Source organism: Parasteatoda tepidariorum, chromosome X1 (assembly GCF_043381705.1).
Source record: "Parasteatoda tepidariorum isolate YZ-2023 chromosome X1, CAS_Ptep_4.0, whole genome shotgun sequence".
NCBI classification, from domain to species: Eukaryota; Metazoa; Arthropoda; class Arachnida; order Araneae; family Theridiidae; genus Parasteatoda; species Parasteatoda tepidariorum.
This window is the reverse complement of record NC_092214.1, coordinates 60777382-60798325: the sequence shown is the minus strand read 5'-3', so window position 1 is coordinate 60798325 and position 20944 is coordinate 60777382. Positions and strand designations below refer to the sequence as shown.

At 26.4% G+C, this 20944-nt stretch overlaps 2 protein-coding genes across 5 annotated transcripts in view; one reads left to right on the top strand and one right to left on the bottom strand.

The window, feature by feature from the left end:
* LOC122268403 (protein RRP5 homolog) overlaps positions 1–11239 on the bottom strand; it is a gene marked incomplete in the record, with an annotated part of 54312 nt that extends 43073 nt beyond the window's left edge. Inside the window, 4 exon segments of the mRNA XM_071187848.1 lie at positions 1685–1852; positions 3531–3608; positions 7046–7153; positions 10868–11239. Coding sequence (XP_071043949.1) covers positions 1685–1852; positions 3531–3608; positions 7046–7084 — 285 coding nt within the window.
* On the top strand, positions 10578–20589 carry LOC107450028 (resistance to inhibitors of cholinesterase protein 3). Of its 4 annotated transcripts, none has more exons than XM_071187851.1 (6): positions 10578–10599; positions 13375–13487; positions 14493–14618; positions 16531–16699; positions 17709–17807; positions 17881–20589. In XM_071187851.1, exons 2-6 carry the CDS (start codon positions 13377–13379, stop codon positions 17922–17924), a joined length of 549 nt encoding a protein of 182 aa, XP_071043952.1. In that variant the 5' UTR covers positions 10578–10599; positions 13375–13376; the 3' UTR covers positions 17925–20589. The 4 variants fall into 4 exon arrangements, with proteins under 4 accessions (XP_071043952.1, XP_015921249.1, XP_071043950.1 ...); XM_016065763.3 differs by lacking the exon at positions 10578–10599 and adding an exon at positions 11378–11621; XM_071187849.1 differs by lacking the exon at positions 10578–10599 and adding an exon at positions 11643–11822.
* Positions 20590–20944: the final 355 nt, after the last annotated feature.

Genomic DNA, 20944 nt, shown 5'->3' with positions numbered 1-20944 from the left:
TGTTCTCCATGTAGAGTGGCAACCCTGTTTAAGAGAGAAGACCCCTTTTTAAGAATCTTAATCTTAAAAAGAGGTCAAAATAAATCTTTTAATTCACTTTGAACAACAGTAGACTTTTTCTTTCATTGCGATGAGCAAACAAACTTTAGTGATTAAGTGAAAAATATTGGATAAGATATTCCAAATAAAGTATACATATTTCTGGTGGTTAGTTTTTAGATGATTATAAAATTTCAGAACATATTTTATAATTAGGTTCAATACTTTAATTTTATGATGATCTTAAAGTGTCTAACCAAACTGCATATTGATTAAAGAAATTTAAAAAAATATTTAACGTTGTTAGTATCTTTCTTCCAGACTTAAATTATAAAGCTCGTTAATCACACACTTAAGCAAATGATTAACCAATTGAAGTTCAAAATGCATCACACACTCACAAGAATTATTTTTTGAACACATATTTGATAAGCACTTTTAAGTGTTATTTTCATTTACATTAATTAAAAATAGTTTTTCATAATAATGCAGTAGAAAAGCATGAGTTGAGTTTATTATTTATTTACTTACTCTTTTTATAGGGGAGACTGGGGGCTAATGGGACGCAGGGCTAATGGGACAAATCACTTTGTGTGCAAAATAAAATATTTCTATGAAAAGTTTTTATACCACAGAATGGCAAAGGTAATACTGCATCTTTGAACTACAAGAAGTCAGCCATTGCAGTTAAGTGCTAAGCCTGAGAACAACATTGCTGTTTCTTCACATCAAAGTAAGTATTAATTTTTTTATTTAATTGAATCTTTTATGTCATTTAAAATAACTTTTAATTGATAGAAATATCCTATAAGATAGCAGATATATCATAGATTATGATANCATATCCAGAGAAAGAAGATAAGCATTGGACTGATATTGCTGACCTTGTGTCAAAATTGCCACCGCCAAAAATTGACCAACAAACAATGCGATCATCTACAATTTTGAGTTTCGATTTTGATTTTTCTTTATATGACCTTAAATAATTATTCATAAATAAAAAAAAATTGTAAAAGAGCATTGGTATTAATAATTTTTAATTAAATAGTTTCCATACATAATTTAATGTTTATTTATTTTATTTAGTACAAAATTTGCTTATTTTTTAGATTTGTCCCATTAGCCCTGCATCATGTCCCATTAGACCCCATATATGGGGACTAATGGGACAATGATATGACTTCAGAAATTGAAATTTTTTACGAAACTGATAAGTCTTTTTCAAACAGATAAAGCATTTTTTATTAGGCCCATATGCATGCTTTAATTTAGTAGAATTTTTTAAAAAATATCTACATATTTTACTGAAATACAGCTTGAATTAAAAAAGTGTCCCATTAGCCCCCGCTCTCCCCTACACAAACATTTTAGTAAATAAAATTGTAAGAGCAGTTTTTTCTGGAATTCTACTATATACCCTTGAATTTTACTTAATGATTTTGCAACTTTTTGCATTGAGTTTTAAAGTTATACACACTTTTCAAATGAAACACAGGTTGAATTACTTAGCAATTTTTTAAATTTATTTAATAACATTTAATATTATAATGCAAAATCATTGAAAAATTGTAAATTAGTCATTAACGAGTCAATTATGTAACAGACATAGCAAATTGATATAAAAATTGCATAAATTAAGTCTTACTTCTTCAGTTGTTCCACTTTCAGAGAACTCTTTTAAAACTTCTGTATACCTATTACTAATATTTGTCACAGGAATAGTGCCCACTAGACAACCAGGTATAGACATCAAAAGACAATTGGACCTAATTTCAATAATACTTCCCAATAGAAGCATGCCTTCTCGAATAGTCTGAAATTTCATGAAAATAAATTAATGACTTGACTTTAAAACCTAATAAAAGCATGGCAAATATATTTAAAATCTAGAGTTTATCTTATCTTATGCTTGAAGGTTTGAGTATTAAAGTAATTCTAATGAATTAAATTTTAACCACTATTAAAAAAATTTAAAATTACTTTAAAATTTACCTTAATTAAGGTATATTCCTTGATATTCACCTAGATTATTTAGAATGTTTTTAGTTTAAATTTTATTTTATCTCTGCCTTANGCCCTCACAGCACAGGGGGGGGGGGAGAATAACTTGCTAAGAGAAGTTATAAAGGCACTTGTAACTTAACAGATAATTATTATTAATTTTGATTTGCAAAAATAAATTAAATACATAAAATAAAACAATTTGTCATTAGCATAAAAATATCTATACATTTATTTAAATTTTACTACTTTTGAAATAAGGTCAAATGGAAAGAACTGAACATTCACTGTTAATCCTTAACAATTGAAACTGACGCACAATAAATAAAAAGTGAATGTTTTAAAAAATAAGCAATAGGCAAAGTTTAGAAAATAGGCAATTTAAAAAAAAAAAATGCTCTTTCTAAAACAATTGAAGTGGTCTTCTTTGTCATACAAGGATTTAAAGCTCTTTCTTTAAAAGTAAGCCTTATGAAAGAAATGAATGTTACAAAGAAATAAATTTGATATATTTAAATTTGAAGAACTTTGTAGTAAACCTCAAGCTAAATACTTTGTTAATTATTTAATATATCTAGGAAAAGATGAAGACAAATTTAAAAGCATGTTATTTACTGAATAAAGTTCAAAAATTAATGAATTCATATGAAAAATAAATAAAAAAAAAAGGCATTATGGAAAATTGAGCTTTTCAGCTTTAAAGTTTCGTTTTAAAAATTATAAATGCTTCTTTTCCTCTCGCTTTTTTTTTTTAATTTGCGATTTCAGTTCTATTTTTATAGATAACTTATATAGTTTTACTTCCCTTTATCCTATTATTTTCCTAAAACCAAGATCTTGAAAAAGAAAAAAAAAGGATTTTTTTGCAGCGATAGAAACACAGAGAATTTTAGCATTAAATAATAAAAATAGGCGTCAATTAAGTAAGTTTTTCTCTAGCATTTTTTTCAAATTAACAATTTCAAATTTTTAATAATTACTTATTTATGTTGAATAATTTTTAAGAATGTTTATTATAGCTATTTCTTCCCTTATCCATATTACTCTAATGGTACTGATTGCAATAATTTTTTGTAATTATTAGGGTCTTGCATTTTCTCCTCCTGAGAAATAAGGTAATATAAAAAATTCAGAATTTCTGCACTTAAGTAACCGAAAACTTTGTATAATCAGAATTCACCCTTTCTGGATAGTTGAGCTCTTACCTCAGTATTATAATATTTTTTTTAATAAATACTAAATAAAAGTTCAGACTAATGCCTGTTTGTTGACACTGTAGAAACACTTTTTATAAAGTAAATGATCGGTTAAATGTTTTCAGTTACGTATTAAAGAGGTTCAACAAAAATAAAAAATAGTAGCATTTCTTTCTGAAAATTGAAAAGCTAAATAATATGTTCAGAGAACGTTTCGTACAAACATAAAATCTATATATCAAAATATCTACGATTTCTATTAAAAAAGTGACAAATATTGAATCGATTGCAAACCTGAATATCCAAGGATTCTGCTTTATGAATTTCTTCATCTTCATTTTCCATGGTTGTACGTTTCAGTTTCTTTTTGTTCTGTTTACAAAACAAATATTCGTTAACGGTTAAGTTTTGTCATTGAATAAAAATTATACAAGTAAAATACAATTAGAATGCAGAAAGTACAAAAAAAAAAAAATAAATAAATAAATAAAAAATATGAGGAATGAATACTTCCTTCTTATCTCATTTTACCTTACATTTCTATTACAATGAAACCTTTTTCATTATAATGGTACTTAAGAAAATTCTTTATTTCATAAATAAATACCATAATTTCACGAAGAAACTGCACCTTGGGATATATGCCACAACAGTAAAATTTTATTAAAAAGGAAAAGTTCTGCAGCAGAAAGATCGCATCATTGAATACATTGAACGTAATTTTACTGCATGCACCATTGCAGAGTTAAGACATCTGTTACAAATAACAAAATATAAAATAAAATGAATAACTAAATGGCTAAAAAAAAGTAAAAAAATTAGAAAATATACGATAGCCATTTATGATCGTATTTTAAATCAGAAATGATGCATTTCAATAATTTTTTTAAAATTTCACACAAATTTATTATTGCAAAATTGCAATAATAACTTTTCAAAATTGTACTGTGTTCAATTGTGAGCAATATAAATGTAAAACATTTGGAAACACATTAAGTCAATAAATACTAATTAAAAATATCCTAATTTTATGTAAGCACCTAAAGATAATTTAAATAAGCTATTAATATACAATAAATTAATGCAAAGAACCTTACTTAGAGCAAAATAGAGCAATTTCAATTGCATCATATCTTTTAATTGCAAATTGATTTGAAATATACTTAAATATTTTTAAATCAAATAAAAAACACATAAATATCCTTAAAATGATTTTTAAAAAATTAATAATAAATAAATAAATAAAACTTGTTTTGGGCAAAATTGTATTATTCAGAATAATCATGATTGCACCCTGTTTCTAATTACTAATTTTAAAAGTTTAAAAATATTATACGATAAATGGCTAATAACCCTTGAAGTGTAAAATTGAAGAATAAAATAATCGCGAATGCATTGTATCTTTTATAAATAACTTATTTTAGAATCAATTACCAGCTAGAAATAAATCAAAGCAATCCAGCTGATTCTATCACCAGCTAGAAATAAATCAAATGATCAAACAGCTAAATAATGTTAAAAGAAACTTCACATATAGAACAAATTTAAAACCGTATTTTTTTAAATTTGCAAAAAAATAATAAACTGGGAAAAGCCGACTCTTTAAAATCTAAAATTAGTAGTTCACATATTCTCCTTTTATCTACATGCTAATGATGTTAGCATCATTTTGCTCGAACATCCTTAAATTTCGAAATTGCACAGTTCTAAAATAATAAAGTTGACCTTAAAAATAGATCAAGTAAGCATTTCACCTCACTCATCCCTTTTAGAAAAGGACTTGCATATTTCTCTTTCACTTTTTTTCCTTCACACTAGCAACAAAAGAAAGTGAAAGGGGGAATCATACTTCCATTTATCCTCATAAGAGACTGCTAGTACCAGGGAGATTGCAGAAGGGGCCAGCCACAGTGGCTTCTTTGAATGAGAGGGAGAGAGTCAGTCATGCTATTGTTATATTCTTTAGATTATTATTGATTCTAAAGTATAAAAAAAGATTGCTGCAAAAGATAAAATGGGGGCCGTACTATTGTATATGTCGTACATACCAAAATTTTAGGTTTTTATTCAGAAATGAGTAGGCACATCTTCGTGAATTTACAGTAATATTTTCCCAACAACTTAAGAAATTTACCCCAATATTTGACAGCTTTTTTTCTTCAAATGCACTGCACCATACACAGGGTTGGCTTTTTGCCGGCAGAAACTAGTTTTTGCCAGGCCAGTGGCAGAAACTGGTTATAACCCATAAAAACTGGCAGAAACTAAAAAAGCATCTATATTAGTTTTAGTAATTGCTTAATGACATTTTGTTTAAGTAAACTGAAAAATGTAACTCCATGTAACTGTAACAAACTTTTTAATTCATTGTTTGTAAATATATATTATTGTCTATATATAAAAGAATAACCTTTAATAATGTAAATATATAAATATATATTACCTTTGCAAAACAAATCGGCCCCATTTCCTGAAACTTATTTTTCCAGTCAAGTTTTGACAACTTCCCCAACTGCTACATGGTGGTCCAGTTTTAAAAAATATGCAATAGAGGAAAGTTTCACAAATCTTGCTTGTTCCTTAAAGGCAATGCCTGCTAGTTCTGCTGAACTTGAGAGAATCTTCTTAAATTTCTCATTCGTGCATAGCAAATTAAGAAATTGTCTAGGTTTAGAAACTGCATAAAAATTTGTCTTTTGCTATAGATTACTGCAGAGTGTAAACAATGTAATATTTGATTTTGAATTGGGACAATTTTGTAAATAAATTGTACTTTGTTTAACATTTAATTGTTTTTTCTATGAATTATCCATTGTATGTCAATCTCAGTATATTATGTCATTTTCTGAATTTCTGCCAGTTTTAACCAGTTTCTACCAGTGATTTTAACCACCTCAGCAGAAACTTGCCAACCCTAACCCTACAAGAAGGCAATGCCTTTTCAATAGGTTTCCTCTATCGGATCTGATATGATGCTATGGTCCACTATTCATTGACCGTTAATTTCTCATTGATTGATCGTTTCTAATCTGTGCCCTCACACTATTTTATTCTTCGAATTTCCCAAAAATAAACTGAAAAACATTCCTTTGTTGACATCAAAAATACACATTATTTTTTGTCATAAAATACACAAGCAAATATGAAAAAGAATATATGTATATATACAGTGGAACCCTGTTTTTACATTGTTCATTATCCTGCTTCCTATATCATTTCTGCTGGTCTATGAAAATTGCCAATACAGATAATGTTCAATTATCCAGGATTTTATGTTCTCCTGCAAACTTTTTCAAGTTTTTTCATTCATTTCTTTTTATTATATGTAGTTGAAATTGTATATATTAAGGTAAATACAAGAAAGAAAAAAAAAACAAGTAAAGAATACAAATTTTTTCTAATAGTTCAGCTAGTAAGCGTCAATCATTGAAAAATATGCTCATATTTTAATACCAAATTTACATTTTCCCTCTTTGTGCATTTTTAATGCTAGTCAGATGAAAAAAGGTAAAATCAAGGCTCCACTATATATGTACATATATTAGCAGAAAATTAGAAATTAGAGAGAAAATGAAGCATATCGGATAACTTCTGATTATTTGATTTTTAGAAAAAATACAACCAAAAAATAATAAACATAAGCAAAACAAGGTGTTATTTTTATAATTCAGTATGCTTTTAAACATTTAAAAATTTAAATTTTAAACAAAATAAGTATCCTTATTTCCTTAAAAGGATTTCAAAAGCATAGTAAGCATATAAGGCATTCAACAAATAAAAGATTTGCAGTTGACTGCTATATCACTCACTTTAAGACCATTTTTGATTTCTTCAGCCTTTCTTTTCATCTTTCGAAAGTATCTTTAAAGCTCTAAATATTAAAAGAATTTTTGTCTATCTGCATAAGTTTTTAGAACCTGTAAAAAAAAAAGAAAGAAATAGTCATTTGATAAAACAACACTAATTTAGATGTACTTTTTAAACTGATTGTAATTATTAAACTTTCGTTTAAAAACTTCTTTAATGACCCCTTTATTTGTATATATCGATAGTAGTATCTATAAAAATTGATTTAAGATTGCTTGTTTCATCCTTAGCAAAATAAGTTTGCGTGTCTTTCCTTCGACATTATGGTTTATATTAATATTTAAGATAAAAATTAATAAATAAAATAAAATATTGTAATAAGAGGACATATTTAAAATCTAACATTTAGTTTCACTGATTTGTATAGAACTTAAAAACATTCATACAATATTTGTTATTTTTATTAAATGTTGGAGTAGTTTGTAAATTATAAAATTTCCAAGTGCTTGAACTAAAGTTAAAAACTAATATTATTTGTTGGTAATATTATTGGTTCATAATATTATTTGCACAAGGCAACAATTTAGATAACTTATAAATATTTTAATAAATAATATATAGCTGATAAATAATATTAAGGTAATAAAATAATAGAATAGTTTGTTAATTACAAAATGGTTGCACTAAAGTTATAACTAATTTTACTTATTAGTTGCCAGGGATCTGCAAAATTTCCAATATCAAAAATTACAATTTAGTTTAATTAAAATACTAAAATTAAAATCATAGTAATACTTGAAAAGATCGTCCTAAAGATAAGTAAGAGGAAAGCTACCAAAAAACTATTTCGAGTGGTTTGTTTATTTTTTTGTGCACTGAACATGCATAGATTGGACATGTATATAATGTACATAGATCAGTGTTTTCACTACAGCACGAGAACGTGAGAATCTCGCATATTTTTTTATTTTCTCGCATTAAAAAATTATTACCGCGAGAAATTCGCGCATTCTCTAAACCAATTTCAAAATTTGCGAATTTCTCGCATTTTGAAAAAAATTTCTCATTTGCGCCATTTAGAATAAAATCGGTATCACTTTTCTTCCTGGATCTTTTATTATTTTCAACATCTGCCCCATTATCTAGCTTCCCTATTTACCAGTATTGTTCAGAACGTTTAAGAACAACAGAACACCATCCTTCCGAACCACGGAACCTCTTTCAGAACGCATTTCTCTGCAACCACGTGTTTACCGTAGGTAAGGTTTCTTCATGTAAGATGTTCAAATTTTTTGCTCGTTAATGAAAGATGGACAAATACTTTGTAAAGCCAGTATCCTCTACTCCGAAACGGACAAATGAAACAAAATGTGAGTAGAATCGATCAAAACGAAACAAATATGCATTTGAGCAACCTAATGAGAATAGCTGATGAAAAAGTAGATGTAGAACATTTTCCATATGATGCAGCAAAAATATTTAATGCTTTAAGAATTAGAAGATGTGCATTATAATTAAAGAAATGATTTTTTTTTTCAAGTCTCTTGGCGTTTTTTTTTATTTTTGAAATCTTTCTTACCTTTTTAAAATCTCACCCTGTTTTTGAGAAAGGGTGAGAAATTCTCACCCATTTTTCTTCTGAGATGAAAACACTGATAGATATATATTCTACTAAAATCTATGTACAGTACGCCAAAAAAATGGACCACCCTGAATAACTTTTGATCTAATAATCTGATCTTCACAAACTCAGACTCAATCTTTTTTGGTTCGAGGGGGTGACTTCAAATATGATAATTAATTAGAGCTGATCAAGAGAGTGATACATATTTAATTTGACTTTTTGCGTATTTCCCCATATCTCAAGAACTTTTTAAGCATTTTTGCACACAATTAAAAAAATTTTTAATCAAAGATAATTCAATGCAAAGAATAAGTTTTAGTAAATATTTATGATTTTCCACTATTTTATCTTATAATAGTCAAACATTTTTTGAATTGTAAGGTATGCAACTTTTTATATAATTTTAAAGAATGCAATTTTAAATGACAATATACAAAATTTGAGTGAAATTTGCCAAATGATATCTGTGAACGGCTTCTTTAAAATTCGATTTCTCGTAAATTATTTGACATATTTTACTCTAATTTTGGATTTTGCCATGCAAAATTGCATTCTTTAAAATGAGGTAAAAAGTTGTAATTCAAAATTTTTATGACTATTATTAAATAAAATAATAAATATTTACTAAAATTTAATTTTTGCATAAATTATCTTAAATTATAATCTTAAATTATTATCTTAAATTATATAAAAAAATTTAATAATTTATTGCAAAATTTTTAAATTTGCTTAAAAAGTTCTTGAGATATGGTGTAATACGCGAATAGTAAAATTTACATTAAGGAGTTCAAACTTTAGATTGCTTTCCTGACCAAATTATGGGGACCATATTACCCGGACTGCGGCTGCCTATACTTTGGGGGTCAGAAATCCGAATCCATCAAAAGAAAAGCATGTTTAATCAGAGAAAGTACATTTTTGTATCTGATTTCAAAGCTTAAAATATCGACTGCACTAATTAATTGGTATATTTCAGGTCATCCCCTCAAACCATGAGTATAACGCGTATGAGTATGAATGCGAAGATCTGATCATTAGATCAAGTTATTCACTGTGGTCTGTTTCTACACAGTGGTCTACATAGGAGGCATTAGGAAAATATATATCTACAAAATATACCATTAAACAATACATTATACAATCCGTACTGTAAAATATAATTATATATTGGTATACAATTGTCTTGCAATCGTTTATTTAGATTACCAGTTATCATATATTTTGATTACATGTAATCATGATTACAAACAATTGATTACCATAATTAGCTACGTAATTACAATTACAGTTGTACACATTACACATTTATAATTTTGAAAAATCAAAATGATAAATGTGTAATCATGATTTTAAGTAATTCATTTTTGCAATCGAAAAATTTATTTAATTAAATATTAGTCTGAATCTGATTTAATCAGAAATCATGATAACTTGTAATCACAATTAAAAAAGATTGCTTATAAAGCAGTAATTATAATTAATTACAGTTGTAATCGATACTCAACTCTTGTTATACTAACATATTTCTCATTTTTCTACCTAAAGATCCTTGCTGATGAAATAAAAGCCTTTTAACGATATATTCCTCCAGGTTCAGCACTTTAAATGAATAATACAAAATACTAGTACTCATCTCTTATACATTGATCATTAAGAAAAGAAACAAAACAGGAAGTTAAGTGTCAGTGTCACACAATTAACGAATTGGCCACAAAGAAAATATAATTGATAAGTATAAGCTCTTGTTGGAAAACTTTTATTTTGGTACCAGCAAGAAACTAAAAATAAATCACAAAAGTGAGCAAACTCGGGGGGGGNGGGGGGGGGGGGGGAGTCGTAGTCAACCTCAGGGCAAGTTACAAGTTTTTCTTTTATTTCTTAGCAAGTTAAAAAACCTTATGGCTCTTAGGCCATTCTAGATAGCGTGAACGGGTAATGATACGGTGATATCCTCCTTTTTTCATTTTTGATAGCATGTGATTTTTCGTTAGATGTTTCGAATTTTACTCTTACATTTTGAGGTTTGACTGCAATTAAAATATATTAAATTATAACTAAATACAATTATAAAAACTATTTTAATCCACCCAATAAAAGCCGACAACCTTGTTTTAAATGAAAAACGAATTCCCCGTGTTTCATTGCAGTTAGTTATGCCGGTAAAAATTGGAGGAAATGTTAATATTAGAAAACAACTTACCAATATACTTATAATGTGCACTGAATAAAATAGATATTTTCACAAAATAACAGCCATCAACATTAAGCAAGAGAAACTTAATATAAATGCATGTGCTACAGCAATAAGATTTCAGGGAATAAATCTACGCTAATTTTTAGTGGTTGAAATATTTACTTTCTTAAATATCATAAAATTAAAAAACAAGCAAAAAATCACGTAAACGAATAGCGCAATCAAAACGAACTTTAATTATAGCATCTAGAAATATAAATGATTGAATTGCAAAAATTGTAAAAACGTGCTATTTGTTTGTTTACTTTTGCTTGCTGTATGCTTACAGCTACCTATATTTGCTTGATTCAAGCTTAAACTAGTAATCTTATTCTACAGAGTTATTAAAAGAATATTCTCACTAAAAGTAATATGTGATCGTCAAATAAATGTCATTTGCGCAAACGCGAATATTCTTTCAGTGTGAATAATCCTTTTCTTGTTGAGATTGCGATTGGATTGATTGGGGAATATTTCATGATTTTTTTAATCAATCATCCATTTCATCATCAATCATCCATAAATAAATAAACAATCTATCAATTTGTTAGCTACTTGTGTTGAAATCAATATTAATATCATTTTCAATTAGATATGGATATTAACTCTAAGAGGAATTTGACTGTTTTAGCTGTAGTTGTGCTTTGTTTTGCTATTCTCTGGCCAAAAATATTTTATCCTATGATTTTGTCGATTATTTTCCCGGTATCCGCTGAAGAAGGTAATGATCGATCCTTCTGCTTTTTTTTTTTTTTTTTTTTTTTTTTTTTTTTTTTTTTTTTTTTTTTTTGTAATTCTATAATTTCTAAAAACCAAGTTAAAAATTTACACTGAATCAAAAATGAAATATTAGAATATGATTTTTGAAATTTTATATGAATTGGAGACTTCTAAATAATTATCATGGAGATTAAACTAGGGAGTAAACGCTTCGTTTTTATTTTTCTAATTAAATTAGTTACTGCAGTTAAAACATAATGATAAAAAAATGGTAAAATAGTGAGGTATTCAAATTTTTCGCCAATTGTTTTATTTGCTGAGGAGCAACTCCATGATATCAAAAGACAATATAACTAAACAGTAACCATTTAATAGCATCTCTAAATTTAAAAATTTTATAATTTTTTTTTATTATTTTAGATATGTAATCAATAATTGTAATTTTTAAGTATTTATAATAATAATAAAAAGTGTATTAAAATTTTAATCTAGTTTGTATTTGTAACATTAGTCACAAGAGCTTTTTTTCTAATTACCATTTTCTATATGGCATTTCATATCTAATTTCATTATTTCCTGTTAATTTACAATATTTTTATTAATAAATTGAAAAAAAATCCAATTATTACATATAGAAGAAGGAAAATTTTTAAATAAAATTATGATGTTTTACTCCATGTTCTCTTTATATAACATCAGTCACATTTTATATATTTATTCTAAATAAAAAATTTACAGTTTTCATTTCTTTTTCTATATGCATAAGAATATTAGGCTACTGAAAAACGTCCCATAGATTTTTTTCAGAAATTTATGAAAGATTTATCAACGATAAAAGGTTAAAAAATCAATAAACCTGTAAAAAACAACATCAGTCGTCATGAAATTGTTCTGAAGAGTGTATACTCCTTCTCCAATAGCCAAACTCTAATGTTGGTTAATAACTTAAAATGTTGCTTAAGGATATAAATTGCTTTTTTTAATCAAATATCAGAAATGTAGTATTGAGCCATTTAAATTCAAAACTATCAGTAGAATATGGATTGTTCTATCTTTCCATAAATCAGAATAAGTGAATAAAAGATAGTCTTGCTTCCAAATAATGATAAACACATACAGAACAAATTAAACAATAACTCATCCTGTTTTTATTCTTATTTGACAGGTCGTATGTGAACTGCTCATCCTGCTGCAGTGAAAATGCAGCAGTTTGTTTTAATCTTCTCCAATGCAGTGTCTGGATTGGCATCTCTGATTCCAAAAATATTATAAGCCACTAAAAATTTAAAACTTTTTCTTTCTAAACTTTTACAGTTTATAAGCAACCACTATACTTTAAACAACTTAGAGTTCACATGATTCTCTTTACTCAGTATTTACAGTTGCTAATAGGCTGTATGTTTAAAAATTTTTATCAAATTTTGCTGCACAGGAAAAAAAAAATATTGAAAACTATTTTAAAATCCAATGAACCAGTTGTAACCAGAACCAGAAGTATCTACTAACTTAATGTGTTATCTCAAAATGGGAACACACAGACAATTAGTACACAAATTAAACAAAACATCTACAAATGCAAGTAACACTATGTAGGTTGCTTCTGATGAATTGAACAGTTCAATGTCTCTCAAAAAATTAAACTAAACTGTAGCACAATTTGAAATTTGTACAATATATTTGTTCCTGAAATGATTTTTCAGTCTTTTTTCTGGAACAATATTTTTTAGCTAAATCTTGAATTCTTATTATAATAGAAATGCAAGATGATATTCAAAAGCTGAATTTAGACAGTGTGTTACGTCCTCAAATGAGAGAAGCCATGGGTGAAGCTAGACCTCTAGAAAAATCATTGAAAGAAGGAAACAAGGTATATTTGTTTCTAAGCAATTTTTAGAATTAATGTTATTATTTTAGACTAAGTAGCTAAGTGGTATTAATTAAAAATGTTGGAGTTTTGTTTTCTTTGAAATTTCTGAAAAAAAAAATAATATTTAGGATGTTATGTCACATTAATCTTTATGACAATTTAAAAATTTGAATAAAAATTCTGTTATATTTAAAAGACCCTTATGAATTGTGTGTCGAAATTTTGATTTAAAAAATGATAGTTTTTAATTGTTTGCAACTTTATAATTCTGAAATTCTTTTAATTAAATAAGGACTACTTAATTATTAGACTAGGGTTGTGCAACCTTTTTGAGTGCATCTCTAGTCTAATAATCAAGGCAACCTTTTTTTAAATAATGCTCACAGAATGAAAATGTAAAAAAAATAAAAATACATGCATATTTTAATTAAGAAATATTTATAGAGTTTAAACAAAAACCAAATAAAATTCAGTACTTCTTTATAATTTCTATTTCTTCAATTATTAGAAATTTTATGAATTTTAAATTAGAAGCATTTTCTTTTTCGTTAATGTATGGAAGTTTTTGATTCAAGTTTTCCATTTCCTTTAGAGTTGCCATGAAATTTTTTGTTTTAGCATTCAATGCCTAGCAAATGATTTTCCATTGTAGTTTGTTGACCATTTGTTACCTAGTGTACTTAACTTTGTTCTTCCACCCAAAAATTCTTAAATAGTGTCACTTACCTCTTTCTTTCATTGAGTATCTTTGGAATTAATAGATTTTGCAATATGAATGAATATTATGTATTTAAATTAGACCAAAACAAGAACTTTCCCTGAAAAATTTCAATTTTATTTAAAAATATCACTTACCATCAATTATCTTAACTGTTAAAACATTTTCGAATTGAAAATGCTAGTGTATTCTAGTATTCTGTTGGTTATAAATTTTATTTTTATAGTCTTTATTCAATTTAATCATGAATTTTTTGTAGATTGCTTAGTTTTTTAATAATTTTATAGGCATTATTTCATCCTTCAGTGAGGTATATGACTAAACCTCATTCTAAAGGAGCAGGAGCTGTAAATTTTGTTATTCCTGTCTACACCATTGGAATAATTTTGTTCTTTCTCTATTCTCTCTTGAAAGTAAGTTTACAATTAATTAAGATAAACTGTTATATCATAATGTTTTTAGGCAGTATATTTTTTATCTATTCATTTGACTTTCTTTTTTATACAATTTTATAATTATGTAAGTCATGAATTTTAGCAAAAGTTTGATTGTGAAAGTAATATTGCTTTTTTTTTTAGGTTGAAAATTTTTTACATAATTTCATTTTCACTGAATTAATCTTTGTATAAAACGTTATATTACTTACCAATTGAAAACACATTAGTTAATTAAAAAATAGATTCAGAGTGAACATCACAAAGCTATTTACAAGCAACTTTTTTTCATTATATTTATTTTATAACCTTCGCTGAAGAGCCAACCTAATTTTTGAGTTAAAGACCACCAATTCTCAACTCTGTAGTCTTATAATTGAATCTTGTTAATTTTTTTGATATAGTAAATTGTTGGATAATCAGCATTCCAGTATTAATCTTCAACGAATAGTTATAAATTTGTAAGTTGTGATGGAATTAAATAAAAGTGTCAAACTTGACTATATATTTCTATAACTCTTTATTTTTTCATGAAATTAGAGCTTAGAAATAATGATTGTTTTTATATTACCACTAAAATTTACTTTTCTTAGGAACTCTGAATATGTATTTTAAAACTGTAATGCAAATTAATTAAAAACTAATATGTATTACAAAATTGCAATTAAAGTAAGCGAAAGGGCAAATTTGGAAAAATATTACTCCTCAATACATTATTTTCCTGTCTGATAATGTGAAGAAAAATTTTGTTTGTTATTTTGAGAAGAATAAAGGTAGAATTTTTTTTTTTAAATACAATAGTTGAACCGGAAAATTTAAAAATTTATCGTGCTAAGTTGGTACTTGTCACCATTAACCTGTTAATCATATTTCAATGATTATGATCTATGAGTTATTCTCAATACAGTTTGTTTTAAGCACAAGATATGCCATCTAGGTTAATGCAAAATGATAATAATGTTTTTGCAGGCTTTTTATGCAAATATGTCTTAAATCACGAAAAACATAATGATGATTTTAGTACATTTAGTTAAATTTACTTTTTTTTCCTTCAAATTTTTGGCATGATTTATATTTATTATTTTTTTATAATTTTTTGTAGTGGGTTGCAGTTACTTTTAATAAACCAAGAAACTCAAAGGTTAAATTAATCAGGTTTGTTGATTATATTTTGTTTTATTCTTCATATTTGATTTATTTATCTATTTTATTTATTTATCTAGTTTTATTTGACTTAATTTGTAGCATACTAATTTTTATTGTTGCCCGAAGCTTTGGGAGCAATTTATTTAACTAATTCTGCAGCTTTTTTTTTTTTTTGAAATACATTTAAATTTGTTGGCCATTTCTGAAAGTCTTGATTTTGAGCTATAAATATGTACTTATTTTGGCTAAAATTTTTCTTAGCTGTTACAACAGTAGAAATTGCTTTTCTTTTAAAGTTATTATAGCAATATTGTTTGCATTATTTTGTCACTTAAATCATTTTTAAGCACTCATTTTATTTCTTTATATTCTGTTTATCTTTTAAATATCTTAATTATTATTTACATATCTTATTAAACTTATAGTCACTTATAAGTAATATATACACTATATATTACTTATTATATACACTATATATTACTTATTATATACTTCACTTAATGTACACCTTATTAATTATTTACTCCCAGTTATTATCACAAAATTCACTTATCAAGTAAAAATCCTTTTTTTATTGAAAAAAAAAAAGAAAGAATGTTTCCAGAGCAAAATTTAGTATTTCTGTAATAGAAATTGAGTAATAAAAATATTCTTGGCACTCATTAAGCAATTTAGTTAAAAAATCACTTTTTCATGTATTTTTAAAAGCAATAGGTGCTAATTCTTTGTGCTTGCTTTTTACCAGACCGTCTTTAAGCCTCAACCTGAAACTTATCTTTCTTATAAGAATGATTCTCAAAAAGTTCTTTGTCCTTTGAGTTCTTCAGAAACAGAAGAGGTATTAATTAGAAGAAAAGATACTGTTCAAGAAAGAAAAACTCAACATGCTCTTGAACAATATGGAAAAGATAAAGGTAAGTATAGACAAGCAACTTTCTCTTTTTTTGCTTTGTATAACTGTTTTCTTGAAGTATATTAATACCTTATTATGTATTTAGAGTCAATTCTTAATATTGATTGTAAATCACAATTTAGATGAAAGCAAAAGAAAGAGGAGCATAGGTAGACTAAATGTGATATCAACAATGCTTTCTCTAGTTTTTAATCTGATTTTTATTTTTCAGTTCAATGATTCAATTCTTTCAATGACTTAATTTTTTTTGTCGCTTTTGTTTAATTTTATTTTGTGTTTATTTTAATTTATATTAGCCAATGTTAGTCAGTGAGTTGTCTAGAGAATCAATTAATTGGGGCATACTCACACCATTGCTGCAAAGCTGGTGGCCCTCAGTTTTTCCTGGCAACCAACTAAACTAGTGTGTTTACTCCACATCACAATGCATGTTAAATCTCATGTGGCTAAAAGTCCCCTCATTGTTATGGTTTAAAAGTTTAGAGGAGAGAGTCAAATGCTGTCAATGTTATTTATTAGAATCAAAGTTGTATGACATTTCCACCTTTAAAAATAGTTTGTGTTTACAGATTTATAAGTATTATTAAGATATATCTTTAGACGTGTTTCAATTTACAAATAAAGTATTGGTTGCAAAATCTGAGAGCCAGCTATATTGTTCTTTGCTGCTAATGCTCAAAAACCTAAGCTTAAATTTGGTAGTTATTCTTTCTTTTGTATTCAAATGCAAAAACTTAACTTTGGTACAAATTTTAATTTGTTAGTTTGTCTTGGAATAAAGTATTAAGTTAACATCTAAACACTTGCTCATCAGTTTGATGTAAAATTTACGGTTTCAAATTTTCGTGATACAAAAATTTTGAATTAAGGCAGGTCTCAAAATTAAGTTTTTAACAGCATTGTTGTTGGGGACTTCTTTATTTTTTTTTTAAAGTATTGTATAATTTTAGAATATCTTTATTTCTCATTTGTTTTAGAATGTATTAACATGAAATATTTTTGTAATTTAGTGTTAACAGCATTGAAGACAATTATTTTAGAAATGGAAGATTTCAAAGGAAATTTAAATGGGAAGGATGTTCAAGAAAATTTTGTTTCTGATTCCAATGGTTAGTTGCAATCTTTATTTGGAATATATTTTTATTTTGTCTCCTAAAAAAAAATGCTTTTTTTTTTTTTCAGATGTACCATCTTTAAAAAATCTAAGACCAAAGTCTGAACTGTAATAGCTTGTCAAGTCAACAATGAATTTGTACTATGTTCACTAAATGGAAGAAAAACAATATTTTTTAGAGATATATTCTCTAAGCTGCAGTGTGAGTTTTATGTGGTGTATTTTAAATGTATATAAATGCAAGTTACAATTTATGTGGTAAATGCATGTTACTATTAATGTGATAAGTCTGGTTTTTATTGGGCTTCCCCTTAACTTATAATCAGACATACCAAAAGGGATTGTTTGTTACTATCAATATAAAAAAAAATAGTTTAACTTGTGGGTACATTATTATTTTTCTTTTAAGCAACATAATTATTGATAGTGTGTAATTGTTAAAATGCAATAAAAAAAATTGCAATGGGTTTCTTAAATCATATCAAATACGAGTTACAGAATGGGATTCACAAATCATATAAATCTAAATTCTATACATAAGAATTTTGATATATGTCTCGCAAATCATCTGAGCTAAAATTAAAATACAAATTGCGATGAGGAATTTGTTAATCTTGATGTAAAATTAAAAAGTAATTTTACTTCACAATTCATTTCATATTGTTACCTTTTTACATATGTAAACTAAAGGTTATTGTACTAATTAATTTAATGATAGTTGCTTCTGATGATTTTATTCTTATTTATTTTTTGCAATGTTGAATAATCTACTTCCTATAGAACCCAGACAATTCTAAAATTTCAAATCTCGGCACCATGGATGTCTGATAATCAGTGTTTTACCATATATAGTAATTGTATATAGTAGCTGATTATTATGCATACAAGCCCAAACAATTAGTTTGATAGTGTATGTTGCAATTATAGTTATCTCTTGTTGCAAATTTATTTATATAATTTCACCGACTGTAATTTTATCTTACTTGCTCTCTTTTATATTTATCTTATTTTCTTACAATAAAATTAATTATTCTGAATGATAACCACTCACTATAAAATTAGATTGGTTTTAAAAATGCCAGAACTTCTAATATATTTTGTATGATCAGGATGAAATTCTAAAAAAAGGTTCTGCTTGTATGCATAAAAAAAAATTGCCAACTTAAGTTAGACTAATAGATTTTTAAATAATAGTTATTTGTGAAATATTCACTCATTTTTGATGGAAATAAAATTTTAATACTCATTTAATGTGCATAGATAATTTAAATACATACACTTATAGACACTATAGAGCAATATGTCTGATTAGCATTATGTCTTTGATCATGTTATCCTCTCTTTCTTCCTCTTTACCCTTATTTTAATTAACTACTAACTTCTAATTTAGCTAATCAACTAATTTGTAATAACACAGGCAATATATAATGCATAATTTACGAAGGAGGCCTCATTGGCCAGGTACTCTGCTTCAGATCTTCATTAGTTTCCTCATATCTGAAAGCTTTATGATATTTTTAAATAAGTAAACAATTTTACCCTGAAATAAAATTTCCTGAGGCAGAGACAAAATATACTTTTCTTATCGAGTTAACATAGCAGCATGCATATTACTTTATATAACTATTTGTATTTTTTCAATAAGTACATTATATTAAAAATTCTTTTTGCAGTATCAGTACTGAATCACAGTACACTTCAATGTCAAAATCTTATTTAAAAAGAATACTTTATAAAGGCTAAAATTATTTTGTAAACTTATTATAAAATTTACTTCAGCCTTATACATAGGGGAAAAAAAGTTTAAAATATTTTAAACTTAAATTTAATAATTTCCAGTTAATTGAATTATCCATAAAAGATTTTGACCTGAAGTTAGTGATTTTAAAAGGATAAAGAAAATACAATCACACTAAAGTAAAAAACCTAATATTTATGTGTAGAAGGCAAAGCCCTGACTCACTCATCACCAATTCTCCCACTTCCCATGAAGTTATAAAGAACACATAGTCCAAAATTTAGATCTCTAAGATAGAAAAAATTTTTTATTTTAATATTTTTTAATTATCACGGTAGTTACGAAGTAAACTAATTAACAGTAATGATAAATAAATTGTATGTTTTTGCCAAGATTGGAGGCTTGAATTTGGACCATATGTTCTGTTTGAGATTAATAGAAAAACTGAAAATGCTTAATTTTTTTCAAAAACAAAAGAATATTAATAGTAAGCTGACCAGCGTCCTACCTAAACTGAAAAACTGGTAGCAAAATTTCTAAAAGAACATTCAAAAACTCACCTCTTCTTTTCAATTAAATTATTTCTGTTAGAGAATCTCTGTGAGGGATTTCTGTTCTTAGAATATTAAATTGGAAAGATAAAGCAGTGAGTTTTAAAGTATCTGCTTAGAAATTTTGCTTGCAATTTTTTAGTTTTGGAAGAACACTGGTCTAGCTGTCCTGTTAATTGGTTCAAATCTGTGGAAGATCTATTAATACCCTTGTCATAGATACTGGGTTAGGTTACAGTTTTATTTACATATGATTCTAAAATAAACCTTAACTTCAAATTTTAGCATGTAAAGATCCATCTTTTAAGAATACTCAAGAAACAATCATAATTTAAGTTTCCCTCAAAAATTGTAAAAATGAAGATATACAATGCCAATAGCACAAACATTTTCATCTTATAAAATATGTAAGCCATATGAGATGTTGTATAGTAATTGTTAATGTACAAAGGCAGTGTTGAATAAACATGTTGTTCATCAAGAAAAAACCTATACTTATTGATTTTTTGTTTCATGATCTGAGATATCATTTTGATGTTGGTATTCAAGGTTGAAAATATTTTACTAGAGAACTTTGTTTTTGTATTATGTATAATAGGTTTAGGTTATAGTAGAGTACAGAACCCGTTATCCGGAAAACCAAAAAACCAGAACGAAATTCAATAAATTTTCTCGCCATTTTTAAAAAAAAAATTTTTTTTTTTTTCCTCATACGATTTTTCCTTCTTTTTTTAAAGATATTTACCTTACCATCATTTTGGAAATAATCATTAGTGTATTACTTCATCGTTTTTTCTTCTTTTTAAGATTATTTCCAAATTTTTTTTTTTAGTTGGGTTTAAC

Excerpts from the sequence above, each read along its gene's own strand:
- LOC107450028 (XM_016065763.3), top strand. The coding sequence starts at position 11,495 with ATGGATATTAACTCTAAGAGGAATTTGACTGTTTTAGCTGTAGTTGTG. Across the intron at positions 16,700-17,708 it reads ACAATATGGAAAAGATAAAG|TGTTAACAGCATTGAAGACA; the intron begins GTAAGTATAGAC and ends TTTGTAATTTAG. Across the intron at positions 17,808-17,880 it reads TTTTGTTTCTGATTCCAATG|ATGTACCATCTTTAAAAAAT; the intron begins GTTAGTTGCAAT and ends TTTTTTTTTCAG.